This window comes from Cicer arietinum, chromosome 4 (genome assembly GCF_000331145.2).
Source record: "Cicer arietinum cultivar CDC Frontier isolate Library 1 chromosome 4, Cicar.CDCFrontier_v2.0, whole genome shotgun sequence".
NCBI classification, from domain to species: Eukaryota; Viridiplantae; Streptophyta; class Magnoliopsida; order Fabales; family Fabaceae; genus Cicer; species Cicer arietinum.
Window position 1 is genome coordinate 4208280 of NC_021163.2, and position 21642 is coordinate 4229921.

The window sequence follows — 21642 nt, forward strand, 5'->3', positions numbered from 1 at the left end:
TTATTTCTTTCTTTCTTGCTTTTAGTTTTATGATGTATATTGTATAGATAGCTTATGACATTGTATTGAGAGTTAATTGTTTTGTTTACACCGATTAAGTATATCAGAGAAACAGAATTTGTTGGATTTGTACCCCCAACACACACCCAAAAGTATATTATTATACTTCGATATAATTCAATAATTGCTACAAAATAGTTGCATGGAGCTTTAGGTCTGTCATTCTGAGTAATAAAGGCAGGTATAACTTTATTGGTTACAGCTTTTCTTTGTTTAGGCCACAGTTTCTGTACGAGATGGGGATTTATGTGCAACTCAAAAGAGAACAACAGAGAAATATAATTAATGAATACTCTTCTGTAATTTTGATTCAACTGACAGTAGGGAATTACAATCAAAATCAGAATTCAAAGTAGAATCAATCCATTTAGGAAATAGAAATACTAGAATGTATAGAAGAGTAGAAAGATAGAAGAAGACATTTTCGAGGGAGAAGCTACTGAGAATTTCGATTCATTGATTCCTCAATTGATCCAAGATGTTTTCCTCATAAAGCCTAGAGCTCAACCTATTTTCTGTTGAGTTTCTTCTACTAAACAATCAGGATTCTATCCTCTAGTGATATTCTCAATCATTTCAGTTTCATATAGAAATCTAAGTGTCAATGTCGATCATTTATCAGAGCTCAGTCCATTGTGGGTTGTCTAGTGATATTCACAATCATTTGCAGTTGAGTGGAAAAAGAGACATGAAACACTTCTTAACAGTGGTTTTCAATTTTTGTTTCTACTAAATCCGACTATAAATGAAGTTAAAAATATGAGGTTCCCCGAGTTATTTGATAATTTTAGTTGTTAAAAAGAATGTTTTAAGTTTTGATAAGAAACGCGATTGCAAGAGTATAATCTTATTCTTCTACCTCGTTTGACAACTTCATTGACGACAATTTTATCTTTTCTTTGGCAAAATTGTGTTGCCAACTTTTCCCGACTCTAACACTTATTCATTTTTCCAACATTTTTTACAGTCTAATGTAGTTTGCATAACCAGATTTGATATTTAACAATTCTTATCGACTTGCACACTATTTGACCATCTCTCTTGAATCAGGTCTATCTTCTTGTCGAGCTTCTCAAAATTATTTTTAATTTGGAGTTAGTATTTATAGTTTGAGTCTAAACATAAATTTTATATTTAAATTTATTATTCAATTTATTTTTATGTAAATGTATCTAAATATAAAATCACTTTATATTCAATTTATTTTTGATAAAATTAATTAATTTTAGTAATTTTGTCACCCAACAATTTGATGCTCGTCTTCTTACTAGTTTTAGTCGGATGATACATATCTGCACATTTACTATTTGTTTGTCAAGTTTGATTGTGTCAAAATAAAAAATTTGAACTTTTTCTATTATTGTATGTTTGATGGCAGAATAAAATAGAGATATGATTAGATATTAAGTATGATAAATAAAATATTATAGTGATAAAATAAATTTTATTATATATTGTGTTTGACGCGCACATGATAACAAATCGATTTCGTGTTTATTATGTTGTGGAAATTTAGTTCTTCTACTAGATCAAATTTTTGTTGATACAAATAATTTAATATTATTTTATTAAATCATGAGTTGATTATACACACCTCGTCAAAACATGATATAAGTATTAAAAAAATTAAATTAATATTAAATTAATTTTTATCAAAAAATCTCAATTGACGCTACTAAATAAATAAGTTCAATTAAAAAAATATAAATAACTAAATAATTTTATTTTATTTGTTGAATAAACTCACTAAAGGTATGATATATATTATATGTAAAAAAAACTACTTTGGTAAAATATTATATTTATTTTAAAAATTTAAATTAATATTCAAAGTTTTATAATTGTGAATAATAATTTATTAGATTATATAAAATGATTTATATGATTTAGTTATTAATTTAATTTCTTTTGCACAATAAATCAAACCATTTAAAATTAATTGTGAATAATAATTTATTAGATTATATAAAATGATTTATATGATTATGGCACAATAAATCAAACCATTTAAATGATTTATAAATTAAACTACATATTTAAAACAATTCAGTTAATCAAATTTAATTCAGAAACTACTTTAACAATTTTAAAAAAAAATTAACTTCAATTAAGATTTTTTTTCTTACAAAATTTTCAAAATTTATTTTTCTTGAAAAAAATATAGGAAATACCGAAACCTTTTTTTTTCGAAAAAAAAAATTAAATCATTTTCTTTTGCAAATTTTTTTTTTTAAAAAATCGAAAACATTTTTTCTGAAAATTTATCGATTTTTTTTTTTTTGAAAAAATAGAAAAAACATTTCTTGAAAAAAAAATTGATATTTTTTTATCAAAAGAATTTTAAAATTCTTTTTTGAAATTAATTTTAACTAAAAATTTGTTCAAAATATTAAAGTAGTTTATATTTATAAACCAGTTCAAAACTGAACTTAATTTAAAAGTAGTTTTCAAAAACTGAACCAATTCATTAATATGATCCAATGCAGTTCGATTTTTGCACCATAAACACACCTGAATGCAACCTTTCTAATAGGCCTTTGGGCTTCTGTTACTTCACCCCTAAGACGTGTAATTGCTTTAAATGCAATTAAATTTTGTTCGAAGACATTTTTTCAACTTAGATTTTATCCTTCGAATCGAGTAGACTTATAATGGATGACAAAATTATTTCTCAAGATATTTAATATTGTTGAATTCCTACAGTTAAATTTAAATATAAAATATCTGATTAAACTGAAATAGATCTTTACCATCTCATCTAAGTGTTATTGGACGGACATCAAAGATATTTGAACCTAGGATTCCTATCTAAATTTCTTATACATTTAGAGTTATATGTGCACAACTGATCAATAAATTTGATTTGTCATTAGTGCCGTTCATTTTGAAAGAATATGAATCTACGATGTCATCACAAACTGATATAGTTGGCTGGCAGCACATAAATGGGAGATAATGGTGGAACAACCACATCAAAACTAGAAGATAACGCAAGGAAATGAAGCATATTGCGTTTCATTGAAGGTTGTGATCACGAATTCCAATTTTTTCTATTTTATTGGCATGATCAATAGGAAGTAGTACTATTTTCGTTAATGCTTCTTGGAATTTATTTTGAGTCTATTTGAATAAATAAATTATCTTAAGCAAATTGAGTTATGTTTGTTTCTAGGGATGAAATTGTGATATTCTAGGATATTATTTCTAGGAATAACATTCCTATTCATACTCATGTCGTGTTAGGTGAAAATTTGAATTTCATAAGAATGTTTCTGAAATTTGATTAGTTTAAAATTTAAAAAAAATAAAAATAGAAATCATGTATAAGTAACATTAATGGGAATAAAAAAATACTTTGGAATAATTCTTTAAAATATTGAAACAAATGTAGTAATGTTGCATCAGATTCCATATTCCCAAAAATAATATTACAAACCTTGAAACAAATACACTCTTTGTGATTTTAAGATGAAGAAATTAGGGTTAAAGATGAATGTTGCTGAGTTTTTATTAAAAAAATTAGGGTTGAAGACGAAGATTATTGAATTTTTATTATTTAATTGATTTATTAATTAATTAGTTTTAAGTTGTTAATTAAATGAATTAATAAAATAAATTTTAATATTAAATATTATCTAGTCAACAACAATTATATGGTCACTACGTGTCATTTCATCCAAAATTACACATTCTCACAAACACTTGGTGGAACCAAAAATATATTAACATTGTTAGTGTTTTGTAACATAAATTTGAAAAAATGACTATTTTAAAATGAAACTAATCTAAACAAAAAAACTTACACGAGTAATAAAATAAAAAAATATTATAATTGCAAAGGCCAAAACATATTTAAACAATTTAAAATTTACACTTCCTCCATATTTATGTAAATGCAGGGAGTTTTAACTAGTTAACGATAAAAAAAAATATAAATAAGATCAATTTTGTGGAATCCAACACATTAAGGGAAAAGATTATAAAAGATGAAACAACTATTTTTTTCAGAAAAAAACATACATTAAGAGAAAAAAAAGATGAATGATCAAAACCATACGTTATTTTTCTGGCACAGCCCAACATTCTCTATAACCGAATGAGAACCATGTGCCACTGCGACCTTCCCACCTTGTCAACCTCTCTCCCTATACTTTTGCATAAAATATAGGGACATTTAAAAATATGTTCAACATATTTTTTTTCAAGTATCCAACACTAAATATAGATAGTTATAGTGATATTTGACATATTGAAACTTAAGTTCATAACCAGGAATACTCTTCTTTCTCACATTTCCTGTGTATGAATTTGGACATTAGACTTTTTATAAAGAAAAAAAATTCATAACAAACAAATATCGTTAGTACTCTAAAATGTGCTAAGGCAATGAAACAGAGTAACCATCCAGGCATAAACATAAGCCGATAAAATAAATAAGGTAATATGATGAAACCAATAATCACAAACTGTTTTCAAATTCACTTGAGTAATTAACATCAATTACTTTATAAATAATATATGACTGCAAGATGTTTTCCCAAGTAAAAAGAACCTCACTTCTAAATTAACTTTCTAACTACTCTCTCATCATATCTACCACATTCTCTTATTTTTATTTTATGCCCTTGAGACTCTCCAAAGTCTCCATTATGATCAATTGCTGTAGCTGTGAGTTGCATTTGCTTCACTTCACATAAATGATATGTATTTTTTTCTTTACAAAATTTACATAACTTTGACTATGACTTCACTTCAATTGATGTACTAGCTATTGAAATGGATCCACCCAACATTTATCCTCCTCAACTGCTTTTTCCCAACGTTTTCTGAAAATATCTAATTCTCTGTAAGAAAGCCTCCTCACCTGCACCCCCCAAAAAATTAATATATTGGTCACATATGCCAAATAATTCAGAAATAATTAAGATAACAGTATGACACTAAAATAAGGAAGAAAATGACAACTTCCAATAATTATATGACACAAGTTTTATCATATACAAGAAGAATCTCAACTATACTATATGCAATGTGAGCTAATTGGATAAGCAATTAGTCATTATCATGGAGGTTCACAAGTCATTTTCAAACTCTTAAGACATTATATTTTGTGTTGGCTATTGCACTAAACTCTAGAAGGTCCATAAAAATATAATTAATCAAAACAAACATAACCTAAGCACTGGCCATAAAAAAGGACAAGATTTTCAAAGAGAATATGATATTGGTTGTATTTGGCTATGATTCTAAATTGGACTGAATGAGGACGTGTGCTAGTAGTTTTGGACCATCAAAATGAAATGTGTTTTTGACATAGAAACAATCAGACAGTGACTTCAATTAATTGACAAATAGTGACAACATAGTAAAACTTACATCAACTCTATGGTCCTTTTCAGGAGATGCAACTGAAACCTGAAAGTCACAATTTATAAGTCAAGTTTGATAGAATTAAGATACACATTTTAAATGACAAGCATGTTATGAAATTATAATCATAAGAAAACTTTAGCATTTCTGCATATTTAAACTTAAAGTCTATGATAAAGATGTCGCATTTCTGACCCCAGTTTCATCGATGCCACCAAGAGTAGGACGATTGTAGTGAACAATGTATTCGGCATCAACAACACCAACATTTTTTGTTCTATCACCCTATTCATCATACATAAAAAATTTCAGATGAAACTATAAAGCAAAATTAAAAAAAAACATAACATAATGCTGTAAAAAAATAGAAAAATCATGAAATTGAACCAAAGGATATAATGAGCATATATAACTTGCCAGAGAGCAGTAGCCAAGTTGCATATCTAGACCCCATGCATGGATCAAGTCATTCTGCAAAATAAACCACAAATGATGAGCAATAATGTGTTTTACAAAGTAATGTTTTCACGGCAGCATTAGTGGAACATAGGGGTGCACCTGAATCATGTGCCACACACATCGCCATGCAGCTTTTGAGAAAACAGGAGCCATCATTTCTATCCACCTGAAACAAAAAAATTCATATTTCATCGACTGAATAAAATCAAGGGAAATCCATATTGAATTTTCCATTGGAATTTCTTTTTTTACCCTGTGCAAGGAGGAGAAGTGCTACTTTCATCACATCCTTTACCATCATTACCAGCTTTAAATGTCCTCCTGTGAACACAATGACCAAAAGTATGTACAAAATAAGCATGGGTAAGAACACTTTTATCTAATAGTAACATTAACATTAATGTTCATCCAATACAAAAATGTAATTATGGATAACTAAATAAAATTAGTATAGGGGTGAACCTGTGCACGTTTGATCTCCTCCCACGTGCAGTAATCTGATGGTGAACTTCTGATTTTTTAGGATCAAGTGCTGGTTGTGATATCTCTAGCCCTTCACTTTTGACAATAGAAACATACCTTAAAAATCATAAAAGGAAAAATGTCAAACAATAATCCTTAACCATTGTTGCCAATTAAAATAGTACAATGGAATCAAAATTTATGATTGTGTTGTCGAACAGCAGCTATAGCGTAGAAAAATTTAACAAACAGCTATTGATCCACAATACGCAATTTAGTACAATAGCACTTTACTGTAGCGTAATTTGAACAAATTGCTTTTTTTGCAATCTGCAATTTACAACACTGGAACTAATTAAGCAAAAGTAACAAATAATTCTACATACTTATCAGGGTGAAAATGTTCAACTCCTAGGTCCTCATCCCAAAGGAAAATATAATCATATTCTGCAACTATGTCGGGGTGTAAGAAACGCTTGGCAAACCACCTGGTCATTGAAAACATGTTTAGCACAACACACAACATATATAAGATAACTGAAGTTATTCAAAATATGGATATAGAAATTGAATGTGAAATCAAATCACCTAGAGACCTACCATTTGCTTTGATCAGCTACCGATATATGAATGATACGATCGCTCCATTCGAATTTCTTCCATCTGTCGACAATGCCATCATAATGGAAAAGCATCACAGTGAAATTACTTGCTAGAAACTGCAATTTGGTTTAGAGAGAGGGTCATGATCCATTGATAAAACAGAGTATTTAGTAATGAAAAATCTGCACAAAAAACACATTAAAGGACCTTTTTGACCATCTTGTCTACTAGATCTTTCTGCTTTATCCCAACTGCCATTGCAAACAAATTGGTTGATGCATTTGCGTTAATCTGTTAAAGTATGAGCAATTAGTAATCATGAGAAGCAACTTAAAAGGGAGAACATTGGCTACATCAATGACATCAAAACATAAATAAATAAATAAATAAAAAGACATCTACAATTGGTGCACCCAAGTTCGAATCCTGACTGGAACAATCTTTGGTCATGATTTATTTATGTCTCAGTCGAACTTTAGATTACTAGAACCTTTTTCTCTTGGGAACCGAAAATCACATAAAGTTGGGTGGTCAAAGGTGAGTGAAACTTACATATCCTTCTTGATGACGCTTCTTAGGCGTTTGAGGATCCCATAAAGCTCTCATCTCCAAACTGGAAGTACTTGAGACTATACCAGCAGGTAATGCCTCACTTCCACTAGGCCTGCACTGCTTCTACTAAACAAGATAAACAGATATAAGCACCATAGCTACACATCCAAAATAGTAATAGAGTTGTCAATCATGAATCACATAAAATAATAGTTTGTTCAAATTCCACTAAGCAACAATACTCTAGTGCCGCTATAGCCAATATTTAGTAGTGTATCGTAGAACATCAGTGATTTGTTTAAATTTTGCTTAGCTATAGCGCCACTAAATACTACATGATCAAACATGACAATTCACAAAAATATTATATACAATACACCCTGTCAAATTAATTCACAGTAAGAGAAAACAAACCTTGCATATATCAGTAGTTTCCACTTCCACATTCCTATCTACATCCAATTTGAAACTTGATAGTTTCTGCAGAGCACAAGATCAATCAACCATTTTAGAAATTTGGGAAAAAATCACAAATTTTACTTTGTCAAAGTCAAAGTCAATTCATCATAATTTTCTGAATTTTATCTTGAAATATACAATACCTCTTTGTAGCTTTGTGAGTATACTGAACTTGTGAGATATACAGCAATACATATTAAAAGTGCCGCTGGAAAAATTCCATATAGACATGATTTTTTACTCTTTGAATCACAAACCAAAACCGTCTGCTTCAAAACACAAAATTAAATATTACAGAAATCAATAATCAATAATAATAATAATAATAATAATAATAATAATAATAATATATTATTATTATTATTATCACAATAATAACAGAATAGAATCAACGCTGTTTCATAAAAAGTTTAACCAAGTAATAATGAGTCAATATAAAAAATTCAAAATAGAAAACCTATATATATATAAAAAAAATTGTGATTCCTATTTTCATCGTGAATTAATAATAATCATTTGCATAAACACAAGTTATAACAAAAATTGAAATGAAGAAGAAAAGATTACCCGAGCAGGTGACTTCATGTCTTGCATTGAAAATTCAGAGAACAGAGAAAGGCTATTATTATTGTGATAATTGTTTGTGAATCAAAATCGAAATTCGTGGAAAAAGTGTTAGAAAGAAGAATTAGAGACGGTGATGATGAACGTAATTAAAATTGGTGAGGTTTAGAATAAAATTAGAAAGAAAGAAAAAAATGAAAAAGGATAAAAAGAACCTTTAGTTATAGTTTTAAAGGAATAGAGATAATTAGTTGACGAAAGGAGCGGGAAGCGAATATCGCGGGGAGCACTGTTTCTGCCTCAAATATATCGTGTGTTTCTTTCTCTGTTTTTTTTTTTATAGCAAAACTCAAAGGTTGTTCATATTCTTCATAAATTCACGCGCACGTATCTTTCAAACTCAAACTTTAACCTCCTGCTACTCGGTCCACTCTTCTAAATTTTATTATATAATAATTCTCATTTTCAATCTACATACTTATTAGTATTTGTATATCTATTTTTAATATAAAATCATCTTTTTTTTATTCAAATAAAATCATAGTTTAAATATAATTTTGTAGGTTTATTTTTTATTTAATTTTTTATTTTGGTCATTTTTTTAATTAATTTTTATCTTTTTTAAATTGTATGTTTGAGTTATTGTCCCAATCGGTACAAAAATTATAATAATATTTGGTCCTTTAAATTATTTTTAACAATTGTCATAACCATCTATTTCAATCTAATGGATGACAAGAATTTTTTTACTCTCACATAAAATGTCATTCTCATTAAACAGATCTCATTCACATATATATATATATATATATATATCATTTAAAAATATAAAATCGATTATTTTATTATTAATTTAAAAAATAAATATTACGCGAAGTTAATTATATTAATATAATAAACTGTTTAAAATTTACAACATCTAAAAATTATATTTAATAAATAAATTTATTAAAATAATATTATTTCCACTATTAAAAATCACCTTATACCGTTTTTTAAAATTTTAACTTAACTAAAAAAATATAAATATTATTGACGAAAATGGATTATGCTTGAGTTGGGGAGATATTTATGATTAAAAAAATCACCTTACACCTCCAGGTGTATTGCACGGACTCCGGTTATGAATCATCATAACATGCGTAACATGCGAGGAAATGAGTATCAAATTCATTTGACTCCAAAAAGTATCCAATTCAATTTGATAGCAACTATAATTATGCCACAATCACTCGTCACGTCGAATAATTTTATCAGAACTTTTTTTTGGTAAATATTTTATATTTTGTGTATTTGACTAACGCCTCCTCCTATTGGTGAGGTGTTGCACGATAGCATGTGCTCAAAATCAAATTTAATCAATTTTTGTGTTGTTTTTAATTTTAAAAAAGTCAAATTTAATCATTTTTTTATATATATTTGTATTGTTAACATAGCGGTCACAATGGGCTTATTCTCTTTAATTTTGTTATTGCGTATCTATCGACTCGTTTGGCTCATAATCTTCGCTTTCTGATATGCCGCATCTTAATCCACAATATCATGCTATAGTAAATTTCCTATTTCTTGTCAAAAAAACTTGCTATTTCAACCTATGCTGCTTTTGGGATACAATCAATTAAAATCAATTGTAAGATTGCGATGAATCAATTCACAAAGAGCCATCAACAGTCAAAGAGATCAAAGAAAAAAGTCCTTACATGTATATGCTGATAAAATCTGCAAGGAGGGTACGATAATGGGTATCTAAGCTAAAATAAATATTTTACAAAAAAGATAAACTGTTATTTTAGTCTTTATCTTATGTTTTAGTTTTATTTTAAGTTTATAGTTATTTTTCATTCCAAAATCTAAAGTGAAAAATGATTTTTTTTCCTCTTCTTCTCTAATTTAGGATTAATCCTTTTCTTCTTCTTAATCATTTTTCGTTTGCTATTTTTTACATTTGAAAATATTATATAATTCTCAAAGTGAATCATTTGAGCATCAACTTCTCTAATTAGTAACTCGTTTATTACTTTTAGATCCTTAAATTATTTTTCAGTTTCATTTTAGTCTCACTCCTTCCATTTCAAACGACAAAAAATAATATTTTTTGGCAAAAAAAAAAAACAAACATAAATGATTAACTTGATCAACGAAAGTATAGTTAAGAGATTAAAATGACTAGCTTGACTAGCGAAAGTATAGTTAAAATATTAAAATGAAACATAAAATAATTAATGGACCAAAGTAAAAACCTTAATGAATTAAAAGAATAATTTAATCCAACAAAAAATTACACCTAATCTAAATAGTTTGTGATATTATTACTCAAATTATAAATTCACTTGTAGTCATATGTTAATTCATATGTTAAAGTGCAATATTTTGATTCAAATACAAACTTTGTCAATATTTATCTTTTTTACGATTTAAATGATGTACATTAAAAGAATTCTGATAGACAATTAAAAATTAAGTGTATCTTATATTTTAAATAACATAAATGATTTCTACATTAAATTTTATTTATGATACATTTTTTGACTAAAAAACGATATTTATTCATTCAAATTGTAGATTATCGATACAATTCAAAGCTTCTAAAAATGAAAATGATTAATTTGCGAACAAACTCACGACATCCAAGTTAATAGTATAAAACGACAATGTTTACAAATGTGACAAAGCCTACAAATATAACAAAATTGAAGTGTTCGAAATACTCATGTCTTCAAAGTTTCAACTTTGAAGACACTAAAGTCATTGATTGAATTTACATTTGGTCGATGTTGATATGTAAATCTGAAGTCAAACGAACACCACAACAAGACGGAAAACCAAAACAATATTGCACCAAAACGACGAAATCACGAAAAAGAAAATTAAATATATGTGAAAGTCACTCATTTGAATAAAAGAAAATGAAAAAACAAATTAGAAGAGTAATTTTGGATCAAAAATTGCCCCAAAACCATTCATCTTGAATAAAAAAAAAAAATTGAAAGAAAGAGAAAAGGAGGCCGCCACTAGGTCTTTTGCTTTTATAAACCGCATGTGATATGTGAGTGTGTGCGCACGTGAGATATATGGTTGTATGATAGATATTTAACTCGTAATCATGATCATCTATGTATGATTGTATGATTAAGATTTAACTATCTCTTATACTAATGTAATGTTACACTCTTCAAAAATGTTTTAACCGATTGAAACTTACAAAATTCACTATTGAATTAAAAATTTATATCATATAGATTATTCGTGTAAAATTTTGTACATATCAAAAGTCATTTGATTAATGATTATAACTCATAAAAATCAATGATGTTTAATAAAAACACAACGGCATAAATTTTGATGTATCTCAATAACATATAAAATAATTTTAAATTTTTGTAAAATATTATATAAATGATTTCTATGATATAACTTTCAATCAAACAACGAAATTTGTATGGTTAAAATGTAATTGAGCATTGTAATATTAATTTGATCTCTCTTTATATATGTGTGTGTAACCAATAAGTTTTTAACATTTATAGATGTAAGTAGAGCTGTCAATTTGACAAGCCCCATAATTATTGGCCTCAGCCCACATATTGGAGGGGTAAAAAAAATTTATAATTTAAAAGGCCCCCAAAAAGTAAGCCCCGGCCCCCTAAAATTTTGGGGGCTTAGTGGGCCTATAGGCCCACGTTTAAAAAAAATCAATTTTTTTTTAAAATTTTGATAATTTTTTTTAATTTTTTTTGATTTTTTCACCGATAAAAAAATTTCGATTTTTTTTAAATTCTTTTTATTGGAGAAAAAAATCGATTTTTTAATTTATTTTTCTCACAAAATTTTTAAAGAAAAAAATATTATTTTTTTTTTTTCGATTAAAATAAATTTCAAAAATTTTTCAAGAAGAAATCTCAATATTATCAAAATATTTAGGGCCTATAAGCCCCCTGAGTCCCCTCTCTTAAGCCCCATGAAATAATAGACCAACATTTAAAAAAAAAATTATATTTATAGGGGGGCTAATATTAAAGGTTTAATAGGAAAAAAATTAAGGGGACCTAGTAGTTGAGAACTTTTTTGACTGCTCTAAACATAAGATCCATAATTTTTACCCAACAAAATCTCATTTTTAAATGATGTTTTAGGCTCCAAAATTATTGGGTCGACCTTTATATATTTAGATATTTGTATTTGTTAGTATATTAATAAAATTACTATGTTGTAGTGAATTTTTGTGTGTTAATGTAATAATAATACTTTTTATAATAAATTTTATGATACATTTTGTTTATATATTAATGTTTTTATGTGTCAATAATTTTTATTAATAAAAGAAGAGAAATTTTTTACATAATTACAAACAAAAAAATTACATGAATAGTTTTTTATTCAAAAGATAATATTCATAAATATCCATTAATATTTATGAATACTTAAAAACCCGTTACATATTTGCTAGTCACTATTTGTCCAGATATAGATAGAACACTGAACACATATATTATTTTTATCCAACAAGTAAGATACAGATGACTATTATTTATTTATGTAGATACTCATTAACATTATAATCAAGAGGCATTATTTATTTACAACATATAGGTGCATTATTATTTAATATATAGTATGACATTTATAAAAAAAAATAACTATTCCTGCAAAAATTGACATTTTCAAACTTCATACAAGATTAAAACAATATGTATTATCTGCGTAAATTTATTTTACATTAATAATTAATAATAACTAATTATTTTACATGAATGTAGTTTAGAAAAACAAATCGACTTCTTTTTTTAAATACGCTTATTTGAAAATTAGTCTAATTTGTGTAAAAGTTATAATATACGGTGAGTTAAAAAATAAAATAAATAATTTCATTTAATATATAATTTGTTCGACATAAAACATTGTACAAACAAATTTGAAATATGCATATAACTAAATTATTGTATGATACCAGTCAATTATAATTATAAAATAATAATAAAAATACTATAACTAATCGTAAGTACAATTCTAAAATTAAATACTATAATTATAGTATAATTAAATACTATAATTAGATGGTAGCTGCAAAATTTGAATTTGAGATTCTCCACTTTTCTACATTTAAGATGTGTGAATCTAATCACTAAATTTATTACTTAAATCAAAAAAGAAATATAAAGGCTTAATTGCACTTTTGGTCCCCTATTATAGGTGAAAATTGAAAGTAGTCCCCCCATTTTGTTTCTCCCCAGTTTTAGTCCCCAAATAGAATTTGAGTCCAAATCATGATGAGGTGTCATTTTTTAATGACGTGTCAATAAAAAAGTTGACGACGCTTACGTAGAATAAACTTATTATTATATTATTTCTAATTAAAAAATATAATTTATATTTTAAAAATCATTATTATAATTGTTAAAAATCATTATTACAAATAAAATTTAATTGTTAAAATTAAATTAAAAAAAATAAACCCTAAGCTTGAACCAGAAACATATCATTCAACAAAAGCTTGAACCCTAAATTAAAAATCAGCCCCAATTCAACAAAAGCTCCCATGAAATATTGCTTTAGGTGTTGAATTGGGGCTTTATTGTTAATACTTACATCTTCTATACTTACACAAATGAAAAACAAATAAAGGAGGAGAGCAAACCTGATCTGCTATACGACTTGCAGTTTCCGCACATTTTCTGCAATCCTCCTGAGCTTTGCCTTTTGAACTTGACTGATCATGCTTTCGCCTCTTATAAGTTCGAAGACTTGAAATATTGCTTTAGGTGTTGAATTGGGGCTTTATTTCATGGGAGCTTTTGTTGAATTGGGGCTGTTTTTTAATTTAGGGTTCAAGCTTTTGTTGAATGATATGCTTCTGGTTCAAGCTTAGGGTTCATTTTTTTTAATTTAATTTTAACAATTAAATTTTATTTGTAATAATGATTTTTAACAATTATAATAATGATTTTTAAAATATAAATTATATTTTTTAATTAGAAATAATATAATAATAAGTTTATTCCACGTAAGCGTCTGCCACGTCAGCTTTTTTATTGACACGTCATTAAAAAAATGACAACTCATCATGATTTGGACTCAAATTCTATTTGGGGACTAAAACTGGGGAGAAACAAAATGGGGGGACTACTTTCAATTTTCACCTATAATAGGGGGACCAAAAGTGCAATTAAGCCAAATATAAATGTATGGTTGTTGTAATTATAGAATATTTTTGAGACTAGAATGAAAAGAAAAAGGAGACAAAAAAAAGAGAAAAACAAAGCAAACTCCTTATGAGAATAAGAAGATAATAAATACAAGATGATCTAGTATTAAGAAACTCTTATTTAGCTAATCAGTCAACACACATTTTACATTCCTTCAAGGTGTGAGCAAAGTAGATATGTTAATGGAAATTCTTTAACTTGTTGATTACTTCAAGTAATGGGGCAAGGGTGACTTAAAGGGACACAACACTTTACCAAATCAATGACAAGAGAAACATATTACAAAATTTCAATGCATCTAACATAATTGGATGTCTGCGATGAAGAGGACAAGAAGATAATAACAATAAGATAGTCTTCAAAAGTTGTTGTCTTGATTAGCCTATTAGCACATTTATTGTCTTCCTTGAAGGGTTGAACTTCTTAATTGCTCCAAGAGTGTGTTGAAGGGACACACTTGTTCCCCATATCTATGTTAGTAAGGGTGTTTGATTAGAAAATCTCGATGCATCCAACATAACCAGTTGATTGAGAGTAGGAGGACGGTAAGATAATAACAACAAGATATAATATTGAGAAGCTCCAACCTTAGTCAATTAACACACAAATTGTGATTAATAGAAATCTTTTACTTGTTAATTGCTTCCAATAAAGGGGAACAATGACAACAAGATAATTTTATTTATAAATGATATTCGAATGTGCTCTTTCCGAAAGTAACTTTAATCTACTAGAGTTTTTAATAATTTAACATGTATAATAGTATCAATACTGCATAAATCAAAGTAGATATAAATCTATCTCTGATTAATTAATGTATGAATCAATAAGATAATAATTCTTCTTTTACCGTTGTGTGTTGATTCATTTGAATGTCTCCGTTTAAAATCTCTTCAAAAGAAGAAACTATTTTTAGTAGCTTATAACAAAAATTATATTTCATAACATTTTTTTTAAATGACTTTTTACTACGACAAATAAACATAAAATAATTTATCATTTTCTTAAAAATATCTCAATTGTAAATTACCAAAATCATTTTTTTTCTTTAAAATCTATAACAATCAGATTCTAAAAGAATTGAATCACGAACCTATTAAAAGACCATTGGTCATCTAAATGTAAAAATTTTGTACACATAAATCTAATCATATAACACCACTTACATAACTGTGGAGATATATTAATATTATTTTTTATAAAGTGTAAATAATAATTTGATATTATATTATCAATGCGTTAGAGTAAATTAATCAAAAATTAATTTTATTTTAAAGTTAAATTAGATGTAAAATAATTTATATCTAAATATATTATTGTTAAAGTGAGTTGCAAAATTATTTTGAATCTAAAATTCTAAATGCAACTTAAAACATATTCTAAAAGTAAAATCAATTTTATTTTAACTCATTTCTAACTCTTCATTAACAAGTTAATATCGACTATTTAAAAAATTAATTTTTTTAAAAAATACATATTTATTCTGTATACATTAACAATATAATTTTTTTTATATTACTGTAATTATAATTATAAGATGATTAAAAGAGTTTAACTTTTATCATAATTATTTTTAAAAGTAATGCACATAAATAATAATATTGAATTATAACTATTAAATAATTAAAAGAATTTAATTTTTATGCAATTATTTTTTAAAGCAATACAAATGAATAATAATAATTTTGTCAACTAACATTGATTTAGTTGATAAGGAATTGGTAACTTATTTGGGGGAAAATGTGTTAAAATGTAACAATTTTATTTTTGTTTTAAAAATAAAAGTGATTTTGTCAAAGTAAAAAAATAAAATAAAGAGTGGATATCATATGATGATGTATAAAGTATAAACCCTTGCCGATGAAGGCTTGAAGAAAGTAGAATTTATAGTGCAGAAGCAACACGAAGGTACTCTTTCTATTTTTCATTCCCAATCTGATTCAATTTTAGCGTCCTTTGCTACTTTCACGACTCGAATATTTCTGGAATCCGAATACAAGATTAGGAGTTATAGGTTTTGTTTATTATCTGTTTGTTGGAGAAAGAAAAAAAAAGTAAGAAAATTTCCATAAACTCGTGTTCTTCGTTTTTTTTTTTTTTGCAGCTTGCTTCGTACAAATTGAAATCATGTCTTGGTGTACCATTGAGTCCGATCCAGGTATACCCACTGAATGTTTTTTTTCGTCTTTTGAATTGAATATTTTATTAGAGTTACGCTTAGGGTTCAGGGTTTTCGTTTCATTTTGATTTATACATTGCTTTAAAGTTGGTTTCTTTATTTTTTATTTTTTTATTTTTTTATTTCTCCTCAGGTGTATTTACAGAACTTATTCAGCAAATGCAAGTGAAAGGGGTTCAGGTAATTTTGTTGGATATTTTGACATTTTTTATTTTTTCTCATAGTTTTTTAGCTTGTGTTTGGTGTAGCGTTTTATTTTTGTTTCCTCTTTAGTATATTAAATTTGCTTGACATCTGAATGAAACTTTTAAAATCAACATTAGGAGATATTAAACTGCCATTTTTTTAAACATTTTTGGTATTATAGTTTTTTTATAGGAAAAAACGTTAGTGGTTAGTAACTAGTTAGGGGGAGGGAGAAATTGTTAGTGCTAGAGATCAAATCCTTAACCTCCTTCATGAAACTCCTTCAACGTCCTAAACCTTACCATTGGATTACACCTTTGGGGACACACACTCAAAGTTATTTTACATTGACATTCAATCACAACTATTCAATTTGCCACATCATATTATACATTTTTTTTTTTTAATAAAAACCCAAAAAGTAGTTATGCAATTGTTTAAGGTTTTGGCAAGTTAATGATTGTTTGTCAGTGTAAAATAACTTTACACAGATGGTTATGTCTGTTAATCTCAGTTTTGTGAAGTCTTCACGGACTGATACATCATATAATTCCTAAAAAAAGTAAATAGCTGGTTAGAGAGGAGAGGGAAAAAACTAGTAGGGGGAGGGTAAAATGTCCTCCAAACTAAATTTGAAATAAGAGAGGACATGACATGAAATCAAAAGAAAGGCTGCCCAGTGTTTTTTAAGTGTTGTCAAATAACTACTATAGTGCTATAGCATAGCATAATTTGGACAAAACACTATTGCTCTGTAATATGCTATTTAATACAAAGTGTTGTCAACTAGCCGCTATTGCAGTGCTATAGCCATTTTAGCATAGTGGAATTTGAACAAACCGCTATTTTTTCGCGATCCGTAGTTGACAACATTGGTCTTTCCAGATGGTAACTTCCTCGAATCAGCCATGTTCAGAACTCCAAAATTAAGAAATTAAAAACCCATCCCACAACAACAGAGTCCTCAAAGATTGTCACATGGTATAAGAAAAATAACAATAAAAGTATGCAGGCTAGTCCAATACTGTAATAGCTCCAAAAAGTGATGGAGTAAAGGAATCTGTACCACCTTATTGAAATTTTCAACTAAAGGCATCGAGGAGGTGAAATTATATGAAATGAGATTTCTGTTAGCAATGTTATAGACCAGCGGTTTCCTATTCAGAAAAGTAAGCATGAACCATAGATAAAAACAGGGCAACTTGGTGCTATAAAACTCCTGCAATAACAAAGTCCAGGGAAGGGTTGGACCTGTTATGTATGTAGACAGCTTTACCTTGCAACACATTTGCAAGAAGTTCCCATGACCTCTTTATCACACAGTAGCAACTCTTATTGCTGTGTCAATGCTCCCCTTCAAGCATGAACTATAGATAGAAAATGAAAAATAAAGTGTTTGTTTGATTTGAGAAAACGTTTCTAGTCTATTTCTTGTATTCATTGTTAATGGTTAAAATACCACTGTTTTTGAATTTTTTTTTTGTTTTTCAATGATTTGTATAAGAAATAGTGAAAACAATAGAAAATTGTGTTCATTGTTTCCTTACAAGTGTTTGAAAATACGAAATGAAATGTGATACTTTTGTAAATAAAAGTGAACATAAGAAATAAAACTGCAATGCATATTTTATTGAAGTAAGTGAGTCCTGAAATGTGGAAGGGGATATGTCATTCCTTTCCCTCTACATCCTCTCCAGAAAAGCTCGTGCCTTGTGCATGGCTGTTCCTGGGCACGAGTTAAGCACACGGTTGATTGCTATTTCTCGCTGATTCAGAATACAGCCTTTTGCACCACTGTGACAACCAAATTGGAAAACCATCAGAAAATTATGGATTTGAACTGTTCAGCTGACGTTTTTTTTCTCTTTTCAATTTATCGACCTACAAAATATTTCAATTTGTGATCCAGAATGTCTCTGGTAAATTCCAGGGTTCAGGGAAATCAGTTTTTCTCTATCCAAGTCCAGTTAGAATTTTTCGTATATGCTACCCTCATGCTAGATATGTCTTGGCAGGTTGAGGAACTGTATTCTTTGGATCTCGATTCTCTCAATAGCCTTAGGTCAGTGTACTATCTCAGTTAATCTTGAACTGTAATGGCGGTTATTGGTTGTGATAATTAATTAGTTAACATTTGTCTGCTCTCTCTTCTTATGTGAATTCCACACTCAATTGCAGGCCTGTATATGGGTTGATTTTTCTTTTCAAATGGCGTCCAGGAGAAAAGGATGAACGTGTTGTAATCAAAGATCCCAACCCTAACTTATTTTTCGCTAGCCAGGTTAGTTTTTTTAAAAGAATTAAATACCAATATAATCATTGCTGTGTAATTTTACGGTTTAACTTATCTTTTTGATCCATTTGTAGGTAATTAATAATGCTTGTGCAACCCAGGCAATCTTGTCTATTCTTATGAATTCACCAGATATTGAAGTTGGTCCAGAGTTGACAAAACTAAAAGAATTTACCAAGAACTTTCCTCCTGAACTCAAAGGGTTGGCCATCAATAATAGTGAGGCCATACGTTCAGCCCATAATAGCTTTGCAAGGCCAGAACCTTTTGTCCCTGAAGAGCAAAAGGCTGCTGGCAAAGATGACGATGTTTACCACTTTATAAGCTATCTACCTGTTGATGGAGTACTCTATGAGCTTGATGGATTGAAGGATGGTCCTATCAGCCTTGGCCAATGTGCTGGCGGACAAGGTGATATGGAATGGCTTAAGCTGGTGCAACCTGTGATCCAGGAGCGTATTGAAAGGTATTCACAAAATGAGATAAGGTTTAATCTCCTTGCAATCATCAAGAATAGGAAAGAGGTGTATACTTCCGAGTTGAAGGAACTTCAGAAGAGAAGGGAGCGGATTTTGCAGCAGCTGGCTGCATCGAAGGCAGAGAGACTGGTGGACAATAGCAGTTTCGATGTACTGAACAATTCTCTATCTGAAGTGAATGCTGGGATTGAAGCTGCTACTGAGAAGATCTTAATGGAGGAAGAAAAATTCAAAAAATGGAGGACAGAAAATATTCGTAGGAAACACAATTACATACCCTTTTTGTTTAACTTTCTAAAGATTCTTGCTGAGAAGAAGCAGTTGAAACCCCTCATTGAGAAGGCCAAGCAGAAAACAAGCAGTTCTCGGTGAACAATGTTGTCAGTTTATACAACTTTTTGTGTGGATTTCTCCCCGGACGAACATCCCCATATATATCATGTTGCACTTGATTATATTATTAGCACTCCTGTTGAGTACTAATTCACAAGCTTTTTTCTAGCCAAGGTTACTCTACTCTATTTAGTATAGATTCATGTGTTCGCCTTGCTAGTGAATCATTCGCCTGGATTTAATAATATACTTTGTGAGGAGATTAATTTAAGCTTCAAAGCTCTCCCTCTATCTCTCTCCAGGTGAAATCAGGCAGTACTCAAATTGTAATCGGCGAGATCCTCTTGTGTTGCTTCCCTTCGAAAATGCAAATGGTGAAGTATAGCGATACTTGCGTCTTAATTCATAATAAAACTGGAAGAAAAAAAAAACTAGTGATTTTATAAAATTAAGCACTTTATGCTTGTTTTCACCACCAACTATCAAGTGATTGGTGCGAAACGTGAAATGAGTCACAAAATGTTCATGTGTATTACTCATCGCTCACGACTCAGGCGGGCTTGTTTATATGGGAGTCATAAATAGGCTTTGCATCATTTTGCGGAAAAGAAAACATAAATGTTTTTTGTTGCAGAATTTGGTAACAAACACTAGCTTTAATTTACATGCCACTGAATGTTGTGACTTGTGAGGTCTTGATCGTGTCAATGATTGAATTGTATAGAGTGGTGGATAACTGATAGCTCCATCATCATTCAGTTTTTTGTTCACCATTGCCCTAAGTCAGCAACATGGCTGCTTCCATTTTGGATGCATGATATCTCATGTTGTATACGAATAGTGCTGTGTCTGCATGCAACATGCCTGATGCATTGTTATTGGTGAAAATATGATATTTATTGGTAATCGAATTGCAGATTTGCAAGCATACCTTTGCATGTAAAACTCTGGTTTCTAAAGAGATCAACTCCCCTATTCCAACCACCTATTATTTTAGAGGTTTTTAGTTTTTGTTTGTTATTTGTCGGTTACCCCTTTTAGCTCATAAAAAAGAAGCTTCAGTCTAACTTTATCACAAATACTTATACGTTATAGGGATGTTTTGGACTTCGGTAGGTTGCAATACAAACTTGTTTTAACTGAGAAGTCCCCAAAATACATAAACTAATTTAAATAGGCCCTATTCGTGTAACTTACCATGTCTTAATTAGAGTTTGACAATATTGTGCCTTAATTCCGTGACATAAGACATATACAATATTGAAAGTTAGCAACACAGCAGCGTGATATAGTGGATTAAAGTGTGTTGATTTATTTTTTTATAATAAGTGCTGATTTTTTTTTGTTGAAACTATAAATTATGGCTTTTAAGTGAAGGGTAGAGTTGTCCGCTTAGTGCTTGATATTATAACTTTAAGAGAGGTAATTCGAATTTCATAC

At 28.6% G+C, this 21642-nt stretch overlaps 2 protein-coding genes across 7 annotated transcripts; one reads left to right on the top strand and one right to left on the bottom strand.

Moving 5' to 3' along the window:
- Nucleotides 1–4480: 4480 nt before the first annotated feature.
- On the bottom strand, nucleotides 4481–8933 carry LOC101501273 (uncharacterized). 5 transcript variants are annotated; one of them, XM_012714430.3, is made up of 15 exons: nucleotides 8745–8933; nucleotides 8533–8552; nucleotides 8109–8231; nucleotides 7921–7986; nucleotides 7507–7629; nucleotides 7162–7245; nucleotides 6952–7070; nucleotides 6738–6839; nucleotides 6352–6468; nucleotides 6142–6210; nucleotides 5989–6055; nucleotides 5848–5901; nucleotides 5626–5715; nucleotides 5437–5475; nucleotides 4481–4924 (listed from the first exon to the last, which is right to left on the bottom strand). In XM_012714430.3, the coding sequence occupies exons 2-15, from the start codon at nucleotides 8548–8550 to the stop codon at nucleotides 4829–4831; spliced, it is 1167 nt and encodes a 388-aa protein (XP_012569884.1). In that variant the 5' UTR covers nucleotides 8551–8552; nucleotides 8745–8933; the 3' UTR covers nucleotides 4481–4828. The 5 variants fall into 5 exon arrangements, with proteins under 5 accessions (XP_012569884.1, XP_027189104.1, XP_027189103.1 ...); XM_027333303.2 differs by having other exon boundaries at nucleotides 8533–8584; XM_027333302.2 differs by having other exon boundaries at nucleotides 8109–8234; nucleotides 8533–8584.
- A 7599-nt stretch (nucleotides 8934–16532) lies between these two features.
- On the top strand, nucleotides 16533–20473 carry LOC101501791 (ubiquitin carboxyl-terminal hydrolase 2-like). 2 transcript variants are annotated; one of them, XM_004495483.4, is made up of 6 exons: nucleotides 16533–16640; nucleotides 16837–16890; nucleotides 17045–17091; nucleotides 19113–19159; nucleotides 19276–19378; nucleotides 19465–20473. In XM_004495483.4, the coding sequence occupies exons 2-6, from the start codon at nucleotides 16860–16862 to the stop codon at nucleotides 20239–20241; spliced, it is 1005 nt and encodes a 334-aa protein (XP_004495540.1). In that variant the 5' UTR covers nucleotides 16533–16640; nucleotides 16837–16859; the 3' UTR covers nucleotides 20242–20473. The 2 variants fall into 2 exon arrangements, with proteins under 2 accessions (XP_004495540.1, XP_027189661.1); XM_027333860.2 differs by lacking the exon at nucleotides 16533–16640 and adding an exon at nucleotides 16718–16746.
- The last annotated feature ends 1169 nt before the right edge of the window (nucleotides 20474–21642 follow it).

Bases quoted from the DNA above. Each gene is read 5' to 3' on its own strand.
- LOC101501273 (XM_027333302.2), bottom strand. From the start codon at position 8,559: ATGCAAGACATGAAGTCACCTGCTCGG. The intron at 7,246-7,506 runs GTAAGTTTCACT...ATACTTTAACAG, and splicing joins AGCGTCATCAAGAAGGATAT to ATTAACGCAAATGCATCAAC. The intron at 4,925-5,436 runs GTAAGTTTTACT...TGGGGGGTGCAG, and splicing joins AAAAGGACCATAGAGTTGAT to GTGAGGAGGCTTTCTTACAG.
- LOC101501791 (XM_004495483.4), top strand. From the start codon at position 16,860: ATGTCTTGGTGTACCATTGAGTCCGATCCAG. The intron at 16,891-17,044 runs GTATACCCACTG...ATTTCTCCTCAG, and splicing joins TACCATTGAGTCCGATCCAG to GTGTATTTACAGAACTTATT. The intron at 19,379-19,464 runs GTTAGTTTTTTT...ATCCATTTGTAG, and splicing joins ACTTATTTTTCGCTAGCCAG to GTAATTAATAATGCTTGTGC.